The sequence below is a fragment of the Bos javanicus genome, chromosome 29 (assembly GCF_032452875.1).
Source record: "Bos javanicus breed banteng chromosome 29, ARS-OSU_banteng_1.0, whole genome shotgun sequence".
Taxonomy (NCBI): Eukaryota; Metazoa; Chordata; class Mammalia; order Artiodactyla; family Bovidae; genus Bos; species Bos javanicus.
In genome coordinates, this window is record NC_083896.1 from 49037738 (window position 1) to 49053796 (window position 16059).

At 58.8% G+C, this 16059-nt stretch overlaps 1 protein-coding gene across 3 annotated transcripts in view; it reads left to right on the top strand.

Annotated features, from left to right (window-relative positions):
• NAP1L4 (nucleosome assembly protein 1 like 4) overlaps positions 1-14963 on the top strand; it is a 52804-nt gene extending 37841 nt beyond the window's left edge. For 2 of the 3 annotated variants that reach the window (XM_061407347.1, XM_061407348.1), the window contains exons 9-15: positions 2332-2471; positions 3529-3674; positions 5925-5947; positions 6287-6406; positions 8679-8708; positions 9107-9163; positions 13961-14963. In XM_061407347.1, coding sequence (XP_061263331.1) covers positions 2332-2471; positions 3529-3674; positions 5925-5947; positions 6287-6406; positions 8679-8708; positions 9107-9163; positions 13961-13999 — 555 coding nt within the window. In that variant the 3' untranslated portion in view covers positions 14000-14963. Of the gene's footprint in view, positions 1-2331; positions 2472-3528; positions 3675-5924; positions 5948-6286; positions 6407-8678; positions 8709-9106; positions 9164-10868; positions 10907-13960 lie in introns of all 3 variants that reach the window. The other variant, XM_061407349.1, reaches the window with a different exon arrangement.
• The last annotated feature ends 1096 nt before the right edge of the window (positions 14964-16059 follow it).

Here is a 16059-nt window from a genome sequence, read left to right on the forward strand (position 1 = left end):
GGGGAGGGTCCCACTGACGCTCTCACTGCCTGTAGCTGCCTTCCTGTCTTGTACCAAAAGTTTGACTTCAGTTTTAGATGCAAAGGATTCAACAACAAAACAAACCTCTTGTTACACACAATTTCAATTTTTTATAGAAGGTTATTTGACTTAATTTAATAAATGGTCATTAAAAGAAAAGAATAGAAACGACAGACAGAAGTGACCGTGCGTGTATCACCAGGTTGGGCCCACAGCCCACACCCAGACTCCAGCAGGCTGGGGTCCTGACTGGGAAGGGGTCCTGGGAGGTGCGTCTGCCCCATGGAAGATCTTCAGATGGGAGTTTGGGGGTTTCCTGTTTACAGTCTCAGGCCACGAACCGATACCGTGATCAGTTTGTGCACAGAAACGTAGCTCTGGTTTCACTTTAGCTTTCGAAATGCTGTTTGTTTCATCTCTAAGATCTATTAGACGTGAGGGGCTGGCCAGGCCTCCCGGGCCTAAGATTCCGGGAACCGTCCCTTCCTTATCTCGGGCGCCACCTGACTTGCTTGTGCTTGCAGGAGATGCGGGTTTGATCCCTGGGTCAGGAAGATCCCCTGGAGGAGGGCATTGCAACCCACTCTGGTATTCTTGCCTGGAGAATCTCATGGACAAGAAGAGCCTGGCGGGCTCCAGTGTGTCGGGTCACAGAGTTGGGCATGACCGCGGTGCATGCTTCTTACCGGCTGTTTGTTTCACCTCGTGCGTCATAAGACTTCTTAGACCCCGAGGGGCTGGCCAGGCCTCTGGGCGCTTAAGAGATTCCAGGACCCACTCCTTTTCTTATCTAGAGTGCCACCTGACTCACTGAGCTCGCGGGCAGGCCTGGAATCCGGGCAGGTCAAGAGCAGGTCAGAGCCCTGCTCCCCGCTTCTGAAGCCTGAACAGGACGGTTCTCTGTTTGTTTCCTTGATACTGTCCTGACTGCGGTGTGGTCTCCCAGAGCCGTGGTGTGTGCTTGTCGGCCTCCCTTCCCTGCTGCCTGGTCTCTGGCCGCCTGTGTCTGCCTCCCAGGCCTTCGTGGCCCTTCTCTTCCTCCTCCCCTTGCTGCTGCTAAGTCACTTCAGTCGTGTCCGACTCTGTGTGACCCCATAGACAGCAGGGATTCTCCAGGCAAGAACACTGGAGTGGGTTGCCATTTCCTTCTCCAATGCATGAAAGCGAAAAGTCAAAGTGAAGTCGCTCAGTCGTGTCCAACCCTCAGGGACCCCATGGACTGCAACCTACCAGGCTCCTCCATCCATGGGATTTTCCAGGCAAAAGTACTGGAGTGGGGTGCCATTGCCTTCTCCACCTCCTCCCCTTAGTTTTCCTAAATTACTTTCCCAGCTGATTGTTGTACTAACATTTAACTGGTAATGCCTGTGACCCCGGCTGCCTTCTGACTGCTCCTGCAGAGTAATCCTCGGGTGACCCATGGAGAGAGGGGTTTGTGATGCCGTGTTACAGGCGAGGAAGCAGAAGCACAGGGAAGTTGAGTGACTTCCCGGAATCTGACAGCGCCGATGGACAGAGGCCGTCCAGGCCCGGAGTGGGTTCACTGAGCTCTGGGGAAGCAGGGCTGAGGGGAAGGCCTGCACACGCTGCTGCTCCTGGCCAGTGTCCTTCTCAAATAGAACACGTTCCTCAAAACCGGATTATGGAGTCCCAGAGCGTTTCATTTTGTTAACGTTTGGTATCGCCAAATTGCCCTTTGCAGCACACGAGTGCCCTTGTTTCCCAAAATGCAGGCCAGTGCTGTGTTCCTGGGACTTCTTACCCAGAGAGGGGGTATCTCATTTTTTGTCTGTTTTGTCCTGTGGGTACACATGTCTTCTTTGTTGCCATCTGATTTGTTCCCACTGCTTTGTACCCCCTCTTGTCTGTTGAGCGCTTTGTGAGTGAAGGGTGAGCGCGTCTGTGGTGGGTCCCAGAAGGCTTCTCTGCCCACGTGGAGTCTTGCGCTTTCACTGTGGGGCTGGGAGGAACTGCTGTGCCTGAGAGGGGCGGAGTGGGGGCTGGGCTGCAGCTGACCTCCCCCTCCAGACCCCCGCCTGCTGTGACCGTGGGGCTGGGGTCCTGGGCAGCAGGCCCACATGCCCACATGTGCACTCAGGCTGGCGGGGGTTTCCCTGGCCTGGCCTGGGCTCTACCTTTGGGCTGGTGGTTTTGCAGTAAAGACATGCTCGTTATGTGAGCACGCCTCCTGAGCTCTTCGGTATTCTGCCTTAGGGAGCGGGGTTCCAGCAGGCACTGTGTGGTTGGTAAAATCTGTCCCCAGTTACCTGTAGATTTTAAGTGGTGTTGACCCTGAGTTTTTTTTCCCAGTCTTTTGTATTAGAGTTCCACTTTGAACCCAATGACTACTTTACCAATCCAGTCCTGACAAAAACGTACAAGATGAAGTCAGAGCCAGACAAGGCCGATCCGTTTTCTTTTGAAGGCCCTGAGATTGTTGACTGTGACGGGTAAGAAAATGCCATTAAGCTTCTTTTTCTGAAACACACGAGATGGTTTTAAAACGTCACAAGTAAGGTGGAAGTTAAGAATAAAGCAGGAAGCCTTTATCTGTTTAAAAGCCCAGCAGACAGAGAGGGAAGTCAATGAAAGAGTCTCTCCTTTTGGGGATATGACGGCTGGCGCTGGGAAATGTATCCTGCGGTTCCCTGGGCCAGCCTGTAGGGTGGTGGCCCAGTTTCCCCAATTTAATGCGGGCCTTGGGATCCTCAGTCTCCCAGAGGGACGCAGAGACCATGAAGCTAGTCGGCTCCTCTTGGCAGGGCCCTGCTGAGTGAGTGGCTGGGCGGTGCAGGGCCGCGTGAGCACGCGTGGCCTCGGGACCCAGCGCTCGGTGCTGTGGCCTTTGGACCACGGAGGAGAGCAGCTTAGAACGTGTCCTCTTGGTTGGTTTGAGACAGTTTGGGAAATCATTTTATTCCTGATTGAAGCAGTTACTTACTGAACCAAGGACTTACCCTGATGCATTTCTCTGTGTGAGTGAGTATACAGAGCTTGATTAAAATTCTGCTGGACTCAGATGGCCAGAATGCTTTAGAAAGATTGTTGCCCAGGCCCAGGCCACCGAGTGAGGAGCCTTCCTCTCCGCACTCTCTCTGTTGGCCAGGGTGACTCAGAGGTCAGCCCCACCGAGGCCCGCTCAGCACCCCGGAAGCCAGATGTCCTTCACCAGCCATCGGTCTTGGCAGCAGCCGGTGTGCTTTCCCCATCTAGTCCCGCTCACTTAGTTGCTGAGACCTTGTGCCTGAGCGGTGGCTTCCTGTGCACTGTGGGGTCTGTAAAGGGGCAGCGGTGACAAGCTGCTGCCCAGGCGCGGTCATGGGAAGGACCTGGCGGGACCCTGCAGAGTGTCTGCAGGGCCGCCGCATGGCCTCCTGCGCCTGCGGCCTCCGCCTCCTCGAGGCGTGCCCAGTGCCCACTGGCAGGTGCTGGCGTCCGGTTCCCGGTGAAGCGCCGGGCTGGGGCCTGCTTGCCAGGCACACGGTGGTGACGGTCTTACCCCTGTAGGTGCACCATTGACTGGAAGAAAGGAAAGAACGTGACTGTCAAAACCATCAAGAAGAAGCAGAAACATAAGGGCCGAGGCACCGTCAGAACAATCACCAAGCAAGTCCCCAACGATTCCTTTTTCAACTTCTTCAGCCCACTGAGAGGTGAGCAGGCCGGGTTGTGGCTCCAGTACAGGTGCGAATGGATTGCCAGTGACCGTCAGGGTGTCCCCCGGTCCTCTGGCGAGGACGGTGCTGTGAGTTGCCCTGTGGCTGCGGCTGTCCTGGGGGGTCCATGGGTACCCGTCCTGGCAGGCGGGGCCCACGGGAGCTCTGACACGCGCACAGCTTGTAGACCGTCCACCCCCCCTCAGACTGGGGCGCGGAGCGGCGCGTGGGCCTCAGGTGGGTGACAAACGTGGGCGTAGGGCAGAGGCGGGGCCGGGCGGCGGGCCTGTCCTCCCCCAGCTCCGAGCCCGAGACGGGACTCGGGGGGCCGAGAGCACGGCCGCATGCCGTCTTCACGTGACTTCCTCCTCCCGAGGATTCGACAGCCAGGCCTGCCGGCCGTGCTGGAGTACGGATGTGAGGGGAGAACACTTTATTTTCTGTGAACAGGAGCCAGTGCGGAACGGCAGCCCCGCTCCAGGTGATGGCGGCCCTTCGGGCTGTTTGTAGAGGCCGCCCGGTGGCGTCACTGGGCTCTGACCCCAAGCCGAGGGGCAGGCTGCCCGTCCCCACCCGGGGCCTTGTTTTTCACTGTTGTGGCTGTTGTCTCGGTTTGTTCTTGAGCCTGAAAGGTCCCAGGGTGTGTCAGTTTAGGGGATAAGATCAGCTGTAAACATGAGTCTCAAATTTCCTTGTTTGGAAAGATCCCTTTCAGAGCCTCACTTGGGAATGCTGGAGGTTTCCTGTGTGAACTCACCGTGAAGAAGAGGGGCTTTGAATCCTAAATTCACTGAGCTTGTTGGACTTCCAGATAATTAATAGCAATTAAGATGGCATTAAGTGGACTTGAGGATTTGGGGGCAGTTTAGCAGGGTTCAGAAACTATTCTGATATGGTGGTTCCGTTGCTCAGTCGTGTCCAGCTCTTTTCAACCCCGTGGACCGTAGCACGCCAGGCTTCCCTGTCCTTCCCCATCTCCCCACGCTCACTCAGACTCAGGCCCATCGAGTCGGCGACGCCTCTGACCGCCCCACCCGTCGCCCCTTCCCTCCTGCCCTTGAGTCGGCGACGCCTCCAGCCGTCCCACCCCTGTCGCCCCTTCCCTCCTGCCGTTGAGTCGGCGACGCCTTCAGCCGTCCCACCCCCGTCGCCCCTTCCCTCCTGCCTCGTGTTGTGGTTGCACAAGTCTGAAGGTGTCAGAGGTCACTAAGTCGTGTATTTGAAGTGGCTGAGTTTTAGGGTGTGTCACTGTTGTGAAACAATATTAAGTGATCCGCTCTATGAAAACGAGTAGAGGGTGACGGTGGGGGAAGGATGGTGGCGTGGTCGAGGGAAAAACTAAGATCAGTAAGAGGCCTTTTCGGATGTAGGAAACCCCCTCTGCTGGTCCAGCGCCCCCGTGGTCTCAGTGCAAAACGGGCCAGCAGTCGGGCAGCAAGCCCTTGTGACTGCTGCCCCAAGGCCAGAGTCCCAGAACCTGCATTTCGCTTGCGTGTGAGGCTGGGGGCCACCCTGGGGGTGGGGCTCACACCCCACTGGGACAGACCTCACAGCGGTGGGGCGCCGGGGAGGTGGGGGACAGCGCGTGCCCAGCAGAGGTGACTCACGCACCGCGTGCACATCGCCGGGCCCTGCTGAGCACGGGTTCAGGCCCGCTCCTCTGTCACGCTCAGCTCTGTGCTGGGCTGTCCTGGCGTTTGGCGCTGGAGGCTCCGTGGCTCAGCTTCAGTGCAGGGTGTGGGGCGCTGCCAAGGGCAGCGTCAGTGCTGGCACCCCGCCCACCCGGAGCCGTCCCGGGAGGGGCGGTCAGCACTGTCCCCTCCCTCCTCCTTTGCAAGCAAACAGAAGTAGAGCCCCAGCCTAGCTGAGGTGTAGCGCCTCAGTGCCATGAGGACTTCCAGGGACTTAGAGTTTCCTGTTTTCTGTTGACTCATCACACGGAGTTACACGAGGTGAAGCGCCGCCCGAGGCACATATGCACTGAGACCCGCAGTCTGGCTCCCCGTGCACCGTTCCACCCACGACACTTTAACCCTCTGCCAGTTCTCTTCTGAAAGTGGCCTTCTCCAGCTGGGCCTGGGGGCTGGGAGACCCTGGGCAGCTTCAGTCTGCGGTGGGAGGAGAGCAGGTGGGGGCATCCCGCTTTGGCAGTTTCTGGTATACCATGCTGCTTATCTGTCAGCCGAGCGTCCGGGGGGCTTTAGAAAGGTGGGTTATCTGTGTAATCAGATGTTTTCTTTTTTCTAGCATCAGGGGATGGAGAATCACTGGTAAGATTTGCATTGTTACTAAGAATCTATTCTGCTGTTAAGGCCTATCTCCTGACTACTTCGCTGCTTCCTTTTTAACCCATTCCTGCTCCCCTAAAAACCAGGGGTGAACCTGTATGCATTGCACCGCGGTGTGGGACAGGGGCGTGCTCTGTGGGTGGGCTTCAGGGGCAGCCGTGTCCTTCAGCCTGCACCCAGCACTTACCTGCCTCTCCTGCAGTATGGCAGCGCCAGTGCCCGGCACCTTTAAACCAGGTCCCAGGCAGTGGGGTGGGGTCTGGTGAGAGAATGTGACATTTACCCCGTGGAAACAGGTAAGCACTGAGCTTCCCCTCCCAGGATGAAGACTCCGAGTTCACGTTAGCCTCCGACTTTGAGATCGGACACTTCTTCCGTGAGCGGATCGTGCCGCGCGCCGTGCTCTACTTCACGGGGGAGGCCATCGAGGATGATGACAACGTAGGTGGTCTGGGGGCGGGTGGCCTGGGGGGCCCTGCAGGGGGGCGGTGCTCTCTGGAGCCTGGGGCAGAAGGCATGGCCCAGTGCCCGAGTCAGCCTGTGCAGTGACGCCTTTCAGGCTGTCCTCTCCAGACCCACAGCTCACTGCTGCATGCGAGGTGTGTGGCTGGGGTGACCTCCGGACGTGGGGACTGTCACTCAGCGCCATGTGGGGACTCTCAGAGCCGAGTCGTGCTGGCATGTGCGTGTTGACTCCAGAGAGAGAACCCCACGCTCCACAGGAGGACGGCCCCCTGGGCCAACCCCTTCCGTTCGGCCTGGAGGACTTGGCCTCTCGCAGGCAGAGCTTGGGAGCGGGGCCCCTGAGCCCGCCTGGCCAGCTGTCCCTGAGCCGTCACCCGAGACCATTGTCCGTCGTGACCACGGCCCGGGTGCCGCCAGCCTTCTTGCTGTGTGGAGGGGAGGTGTGCGTCCTGTAGTGTTGCTGGGAGCGGCTTAGTTGCCGTTTACTCCCTCGTGTTGAGCACTCGGAGGGGTCCTCTCTGGTGAGGTCTGTGGGGGCTCCTGGCCGAGCAGCGGAAGCTGGGCGGGCCTGCGCTGCTCAGCACCCTCCTGTGTGCTGCAGGCCCCGGGGCGGCAAGCGTGGGCCAGCTCGGGTGTGCGGCTGCATCGCCTGAGACCAGTGGGCTTCTTAGGTGCAGTCTGCCCCAGGAGCACGGACACGCCCGGCATGGCGTATCCAGGGGTCAGGAAAGCGCCCGGGTCATTGCTCAAGGATCAGCTTAGGAGACGCAGGTTGTACAGATTCTGATCCGATGCCGTCCAGTAGCACCTTCTGCAGCGAGGGCACCGTCCTGCACTCTGTCCACTGTGGCAGGGCTGGCACTGCATGACACTGGACGATGTGAGATACGGCCGTTGGCAGCTGAGGAGCCAGAGGATTGGATTTATCTAATCTGGCCAAGAAAGATCTAGTGGCTGCACACTGGAAACGCCCTCCAGACGAGGGTCCACAGGCCTTCTCGTGATCACATACCCACCACTGTAAACACCTAACGATGCCGCGTGTGTGTTTATTTACTCACAGTACACGCCAGGCAGCTCCTCCTGGTGACGTCTGTGTCTGTTTTCACTAGTGATGCCATCGGCCACACCGCAGGTTCACGGTGTGGTCCAGGGGCTCACTCGGCCTGCAGGCCTGGAGCCCCAGCTCTGCAGGGGCCCGCGTGTACGCTGGGGCTGATGTAACCACTCCAGCTACTCTTCAGGCTCCTGATCGAGGAAGCGCAGGGTGTGGGGACAGGCGTGCGAGCCCCCGTGTCAGACCTGCTCAGAGCAGCGCAGGGGCTGGGCGTCATAACGGGGTGGCGTGCACGCAGGCGTTCGGGCTTGGGCTTCCACATGCTCGGAGCCTTGGCTCTGCCAGAATTTGAGGTGGCTGCACAGAGCTCTCAGAGGTCGGTCCAGGGTGAGGCGGTGCCTGTGGAGCCTCAGGAAACCAGCATGTGAGCGTGTGCAAGGCTGGTTCCCGTGGGACGGGCCGCCCACACTGTCAGAGGCTGCTCAGGACATGGGTTAGGAAGGAGCGCGCGACGTCCCCATCCTGCTGCTGCTCAGGCCAAGGGGATGTGCAGACCAGGCCCATGCTGCGCTCTGCTGAGTGCCTTTGAGCTGTTGATGAGGACTTTGGGAGGGGGGCTCCAGGAAGAAAGACCGTGAGAGAAAGCCTGCTCCATCTGCGGGTGCCTTGTCAATGCAGCCGACGGGAATGAGGTTCATGTAGTTTTGTTTGCTTCTGGGAGCAGCCTAATATCTGGGACTCGGCTGGGAGCCTGACCAGCGGTGTCCTTGGACACATGAGAGGTTGGGTCCAGACGTTCATTCAGCCACAGTGTTGGAGTTTCTCCTGGCGTACTTTAAACACCAGGTTTTATTACATTCCTAGGTACAGATGAACGATTTCCCCTTGTCTGAGATGTAGGGTGACACTGAGAGTCCTGTGTGTAATAAACCATGCGGCTGGTTGACTTAGATCAGCCTGGTTCCCGGTTGGACACGGCGCAGCCCACGCTGACCGGCTCCTGGGCCCCAGCCCCACCCATAGTCTTTGTTTGGGGCGGTTTTCAGATACCTGGTGTCCCACGAACATGGCAGGACACGGCAGGAAGCTGGCTTCTGCTCGGAGGCTGGGCCACTGTGGGCACGGGGCAGGCGCTGTGTCTGGGTCGGGCTGCCACTGTGCTTTGTAAAAACCTCTTTCCTTCCCTTGCAGTTTGAAGAAGGTGAGGAAGGAGAAGAGGAGGTAAGAGCTGGCTCACGTGAGACGCCGTTCCCCGAGGTCGTCCTCGGCCCTGTCTCCTGAGTGGACGGGGGCTGTGGGGTCTAACTGGCCACGATACCCTTGTCTTGTGGGGACCTGCCCTGGAGGCCCTCGGCCCTGGCGAGCGCTCGCTACGACGCGCAGATGGGTGGCAGTGTCGAGTCGGACCCTGCAGTTGGCTGACGAAAGTGCGTCTTACAAAATAACCATCGATCAGACCAATCCACTTGGTCAGCAGTGTGTTTACTTCAGGGTCATCTGTGAGAAAAGTGGCCAAAGGAGGGATTTGGTTGAGTGTGGGTGATCGTGATTGTAGCCAGTTTCCTTGTGAATCAGAGGAGTCCTGTCTGCTCAGCGCGTTGTCTCTCCTTTTGATGCAGGAGCTAGAAGGAGACGAGGAAGCGGAAGACGACGATGATGCCGAGATTAACCCCAAGGTGAGTTGTCGGGAATCCCCACACCTGTGTCTGCTGTACTGCTGAACTTTTAAAACACATTCCTAGCTTTGAGCCGGGCTGTTATGAACATGTGCCTGTCATTTTCTAATTAAAAAAGTTAAAATTGTACCAGAAATATACTCGGATGACGAGCTGTTTAGATACCTGATAAACAATTTGAGTGTTAAATGGCTTTCCAGCTCTTTCTCAATCTGTGTCTTATTTATGTAAACTTATTCTGGAGAGCAGCTTTATGTTCTTTATCTTTATGGTGTAGTTGGCAGCGTGAATAAACCTTTTTGTTTTGTGTTTGTTTTTGGAAAAAGTACAGAGATAGGGTTTGGTTTGTCTTGATGACTAGAATAGAGGAGCAGCAGGCATAATTTTACAGTTGTAACTGTACTGAGACTAGTGAGGAGATACGTCTCAATAACTTAGATAATTTGAAATAAACCAGGAAGCTTTGCAAAAACCAACAAAGAAGCACCTGATGGGGATGAGTGGCAGTCCCAGTGATTTACACGTAGTTAGGTTTCACCTGCCGTCTCAGATGAGCTTACATCAAGGAGCTTGCCCCTTGGCGCGTATTTTAAACACAGAGCTGTGTTGCTGCTGCTCTGAAGCTGCACTGAGAGCTCTCTTGCGTGCTCATAGGAAAGCTATGGCTCACCTGCCCCTTAGGACTAAGGGTGTCACAGCTGTCAGAAGACTAGCTGTGCTCGGCGCTGTGGGCTCTAAGGAGACGTGGTTGTCTGTCTCCCCAGCTCGGGCCCGAGGCTGGCCATGGGTAACCGGGTCTGAGTGTTCCGTGGCACCAGCTGTGTCTACGAATGCACGCTCACAGTGGTGCTTCCTTCTGGGGAAGGGTGTGAGTGCGTTGACCACCTCAGCGTACCATGCAGGTACTGCTCTGGGCACGGACTCGGACACGTTCATCTTCTCTAAGCCAGCCTGTCCCTTTCATGGTGGAACCGTGCACACCAGGGCCCCAAGTGCCTCGCCCTTCGCCGTCAGGTGAGGAGCCGTGCCCTGCCTGCGCCCAGGTGTATGTGCCTGGCTGCTCTGCAGCCCTCAGGGGCTGAGGCACACGTTCACAGTGGGATTCCAGGCCAGAGGCAGATGGCTCCAGCGGCTGCCTCCGACTCCAGGGCCCACCTGCCGCCCGTCCCGCACGGCACTGAGGCTGCTCACTCCTCCTGTCCTGTCGTCTCCCGTCGTCGTCGTCCGCCTCTTCTCTCCATGGCCAGGCCTCCTGTCCTGTCTCATGTCTGGGCCTTCTAGAAGAGCAGCCTCACCTGGTGACCACAGAAGGAGGGGATGGCCAGCACTAACCATGAGGGCTTGGGTGTGTTTTGCTGGTCGGGGGCGGGCGAGAGGGACCGGGGCTCGTGGTGTGCGGGGCCCCTGTCAGCCTCGCCGCAGGGTCCGGTCTGGTCCTCTGGGGCCGTGAGGGGACGGCGCTGTTCCTGCGGTGCTCCTCTTCAGAGGACTCTCAGGTCAGTCTGCCACGAGCAGAGGGCAGTACGGAAGAGGGGCTGTTTGGGCATTACAGGTGCAGGTCTGCGTGTGAGGTTTCCCGTCGTAGGGTTGATACTGTGCAGCCCTTTGGTACCATGGGAAATTGTGGCTCTTTCCTCCTGTTTAATCTTGTGCATTTCATTTTCTCTCATGCTGATGGTTCCTTTCAATTTTTTTCCCCATTTAGGTGTAATTTTTGTCTGTTAATCATTCATGCGTTTCTAGGTAAGGTGGAATTCCATTCATTCATACCTTCCAAACTTGTGGTCTGTGTTTTGTAACAATGCCACGTTGTGACGGGTAGCGTGTCCAGGGCCGCTTGGTGTGTGCGGGGCTGGACAGGGCTTTCCAAGAGCGGGTGTCTGCTGTGTGCACTTTGAAAACCAGCCGACAGAAGCCACGTCGGGCTCCTGCTGGCGGAGCCCAGGGTTTGTTGCCAACCAGGTAGTGGCAATGTCACTGGTGTGACGCCTCTGTTGACAGCGGGGCTGCCCCCCTTCCCAACCCTCCCACCCCCTGCTCCCCACCCCGAGTGAGAGGCTGGACCAGGATGCCCAGGCCCCCCCAGCAGGGCCAGCCTGCTGCCCACTGTGACCCGCCCCCCACAACGTGTGTCTGCTGCCCGTTCATTCTGCTTAAGTTCAGGTGTTGTGCAGACCGGCGGGGAGTAAAGGGTGGACGTTAATGTGCCAGAATGTTCTGTCTTGGGAGCTGCTGGCGCCAGCATCCCGTGGGTGTTGCTGAATGCTGCGGAGGTTGCCGAGGCGTGTGCGGCTCGACTAAGAACCAGCTCCAGACTGAGGCCGTCCGCCCCGTCCCCTGCGGGGTCCCCTGCTCGTGGCTCTGCCCGTGTCACGAGTCCCCCTCATGGACGCTGCTGTTGGCTCCTGTGGGAAAGGGAGGGAGGTGCGAACAGGAGACCCGTGTGAAGCCGGGGTGACAGTGTCGGCATCCAGGCGGGAGCAGGGCTCCCCAGCCTGCGCTCGTGTGGGGGGCTCCCGGAAGAGCAGGGCTGTGTCTGCACCTCCGAGCTGGAGAGGGCGTCTGTCTGCACCCTGTCCCTTCGCTCTGGCGGGCTGGCTTTCTCAGGAAACCGAGGCAGGCAGGCGGACGGGGCTACAGAGGCTTTTGGTGGGCGGCGTGCACGCCCGCCCGGGGCTGTCTGAGGGTTAGGGCGGTTGTGTCGGGTCCTGTCTCCTTGCGCTTGGCCCCCGCTGCCCATGTTGTCCAAGGGATGGCACCGGGCCTGTTAGGCCCGAAGCCCCTCTGCTCCCCGCCCCTAGTCAGTGAAGCGGGCCGTCCGTGAGCAGCCCAGCGTGTCCTCTGGCAGAACCAGTCACGCTGTTGAGCGTCTCTCTCCAGGTCCGGAGCCCCTGTGGAGGAGGCCGCCCCCAGGACTGGGCCACCAGCACTGAGGCTAGGGCGGGTTGGTGGGGGCCTGCCCTCTTGGGCAGTTGCTATCTGTGAAGGGCTTTCTCCTAAATGCCCCCAGCTGGCAGGGTGTTGGTCCTTTCATCCCTTGATGACCAGGCTTCTGACAGCTCGTAATGTGAGGGCGGGAGTTCCTGCAGGTTGTTTTGGGCTCACAGGCCAGAACCTGGTGTCTTGTTGACAGTTCACTCTCGGGACTGCAGGGCTCTGTGTCAGTGCTCCAGCCTGGAAGTTGCGTCTGTGTGGACACTGGCCCAGGGTGGGGCTGTGTTTGGGGGAGGCAGCGTGCCGCAGGCAGCCCCGCTCCCCTGCCCGGTGAGCTCTCCTCCGCCTCCCCCACCGCCACCCCCACTGCCAGTCCTGGCCTGGGGACAACCAGTTCCCTCCAGTGTCTGCAGCCCCCGAGGTGAACAGTTGGTGATGCACGCTCGTGGCAGAGAAGGTGTTGCCCCGGAGACGGTGCGCTGAGTTGCATGCTGCTCCGTGTGACACAGCATCCTGTCTGTCCTCTGCGTCCATTTCCCTGGAGGGGGGTGGTGCCATGTCCTGGTCCTGAGTCTCCTGCCCGGGCCCACCTCCTCAGCCTCAGCTCTCCAGCCTGGAGATACACGCCTCCCTTTGTCCCCAGACGGCTGCACGCCACTGCCCCAGGCCGGAGCACCTCTGCACACCCAGTGAGTCTGGAACCAGCCTCTGAGCCCCGTGGCCACGTGTCCGGGCTGCCTCCAGGCCCCCTTTGAGATGACAGTTTGAATTAGGTCTCTTCCAAGTAGAACTTCTCGTCGGGGTGCTCGCTCTGGGCCCAGGCTCCGGGTGTATTCCTGGGGAGTGTGTGATGCGGTGCTGTTAGCCCAGTGCTGGGCGGGCCCGAGGCCAGGCGTGGAGCGAGCGTCCCGCTTGGCCCTGTGCTCACGCACTCAGCCCGGGGCCCGCGCTCCCTGTTTTGTCTCTGTGCATCTTTTACACGTGGGCTCTTCGTCCCACACGTGTGCTGAGGATTAACAAGCCGGGCACCATCCCACAGGTGCCCGGCCTGTTAATCCTCAGCATTGGTTGTATTATCCCAGATGTTTCTTTTAAACTGTGTGATGCTAGTTTTTCTTAGACTCTGAGACATGCCAGGTTATATTCAGAGTAATTTGTCATCTTCCCAGCCAGAAATCATGGGTTCTTGTTGAGTAAATCATTGGCTCAGAAGTATTAGTAAAATCGTTGTCTGTGTCTGAGGCTCTGGTGATCTCCACACAAAATTCATGGGGTTGCTAAAGAGGTTGAGACGCTGTGAGCTGTTCTCCGTTAGACTGTAGTCAAGTGAGTCTGCTCTGGGGAGGGTCTCCCCTCCTCCTCTTCTGGAAGGCTCGCGTGCTGGCTGCGGGGCTCCTGGGAGGGTTGGGCTTTGTCTGTGGAGCTCTTAGTGGCCCCTCGTCCACTGTCATGGCCTTGTCCCCATCAGTAAGCGGAGCTCTGAGGCCTGGGCTTGGGGGCAGGTGTGTTCCAGGCAGGGCCCTGACGCCTGGTCCATCCGCGCTGTCCCAGAGCCGGGGCCTTCCAGCTGGGGACGGGGTGCTGCTCTGTTTAATTACTCTGTGCCACTGAAGGACCTCCCCTCACCCTGAGATCCTCCTGCTGACAGTTAGGATGTCTTTAAACAAGAAAAGGCAGCCCCACTGCGCCCTTGTTTATGGGAAGTTAGCTTATTTTTTTTGTTACTATTTTCAAAGTGTATGTTAGCAACCAGTTTTTTAGTAAGAGCAAGTGACGTATTGAGTCTTTGTTGTCGTTGTTGGATGGAGACGCCTGCTGATGGGTGGCCCGGTTCTCTACAGTCTCGTTTTCTCTCGTTGACAGAAGGAGCCCAGCCAGCCCTCGGAGTGCAAGCAGCAGTGAGGCGGCCGCGTGGACAGCGTCACGCCTGACTCGTTTTCAAGTGCATGGTTTTCACTTAACTTCTCCTTTTACTTTATTATTTTGCTTAACCTGTACAGCGGCAGCTCAGACGCATTTCAGAGATAGGAGGTTTAATTCCAGCACCCTCTACGGCCTCGGGCACAGCTCAGTGGACTCCCCCAGCCCGGCCTTGGGGAGGGCCCTGCAGATCGCATTGGGGATCCCTGGACGCCAGGGGCACGTGTCCAGGGGTGTGGTTCCAGGGCATCTAGGACTCGCTCACCCTTCCGCCATCGGACAGGATGCGTTTTGTCTGAAGACGCCCACGCGCTGTCGCCAGTCCCGGCAGCGCCAGCGGGGGTAGGCGCCCTTCTCACCCTGCTCCTTCTTTAGTTCTATTTTCCTCAGGACTGACCCTGAGGCTCCCGCTTTTGTGGTTCATCTCGTATTTATTTACCTTTCACGCTGGGGACGGCTGGGGGCGTGCTCTCTCGCTTGTCCTCCAAGTTTCCGAGACCCTGTGGGGACCAGACACCCGGTGCCCTGAGCCGGAGGTGCTGGTCAGGCTGCAGACCCCGCGGAAGAAGCTGCTCCCTCAGGACACGCGGACCGTGCTTGGCCTTGGGGACGGGGGTGGGGCTGTGGGCAGAACCGGGGTTTGCCAGGCTTCGCGGGGAGGGGCTCCGGCCGGCAAGCACGGCTTTCCTCCGTAGTGCCACACGTCTTGCTTTCTCGTAGCTCCCATTTCTTGGCCCCACACTCATTTTGTCTTAAAAGCCTTGGGTTTCGAGCGACCTGTCCTTGGTGGCGTGTGGGTTTTGAGTGTGTGACCTCTGGCCCCGGGGAGTTCAGGCTGTGGCCAGGCTGTAGAGTGCTCAGCCTTACTTAACATTTGTAACTGAATACAGTGTTTTCAATTTGTACAGAATAGTTAGAATATTCTATTAAAGTTGTGAACCATGGACCCAGCGCGTGTGTCTTCCTTGGGGGGCCGCGGCGGGCGGGGCTGCAGGACGCCGCTATCTGGGGCGCTGCGTGTGGGCAGGTCCAGGGCTTCCGGACTCCTGGGGTGTGTGTTCCTGAGGCGCGCTTCCCTGTCGATGGGTTGGGGTCCCCGGCTCCGAACCCAGCAAAGAGTCGTTTCTGAGCATTTGCAGGTTTGCACCCTCTAGGTTGGAAGGTTCCAGAAGGGACGCTTCCTGAGAGAGGGCCGTGTGCCGTCGGTCTTCTCGCCGCTGCTTTCCCGGGGTTTCCTCCCGCCCCCTTCTCAAGAGCAGGAGCTCGTCCCAGAAAAGACGCTTCCGGCGTGAGGGCCGCGTCTCGTCAGGCCTTTCTGGTTTCCGGTGTTTGCTCCACCCCCTTCCCAGAAGCACCTGCTCCCCAGGTCTCTTGCTCCAGCTCCACAGCTGGGACTCTGCCGGTGGCGAGGTCGCGGCGCCCAGAGAGGGAGGAGGCGCCAGGGCAGGCAGGCAGGTGGCTGGCCGCCTCCCGTCCACACAGGCGTCCAGCTCACCCGATGCCCGCCTGCCTCCGGGGCTGGCGTCTCATGAGAGCGGCCAGAAAGGGGAGGGCACTGGTGGCCATGAGGCAGGGTGGGAGGCACAGAGCATGGCTGAGGGGTGAACCTGCGTTCCGGGACGACTGTAGAGCTGGAAGGTCTTGACTGAAGTGTCTGCGGCCGAGCTTCAGACCCCCCAGCAGTGGAGGGGGGGCCGTTGCCCGTGCCCGCCCCAGAGGCCATCAAGGAGAGGCTGCCTTGTTCCCACCCACACGTAGCCAGTACCTCATCCTTGGGGAGTGCGCGGGGCCCCCACACCCCCGCCCTGTCCCCTCAGGAGCCCCCACTCTAAGGTGGTGGTGCAGGGCACTGCCCGGGGGGGGCTGCAGGAGGCGAGCAGACGGCATGGCGCTGGGGGCACCTTATCTCGCTGCCCCTGGTCCCTCTCCCACTGTCCTCACCAGTGGGAGATGGACCCGAGTTCACATCCGAAGCAGCAGTTCCACCCTGAGGGTGGAAGCTTGCTAGGTGAGTTAGGCGAGCAGCTGCTCTTCCGTACGTT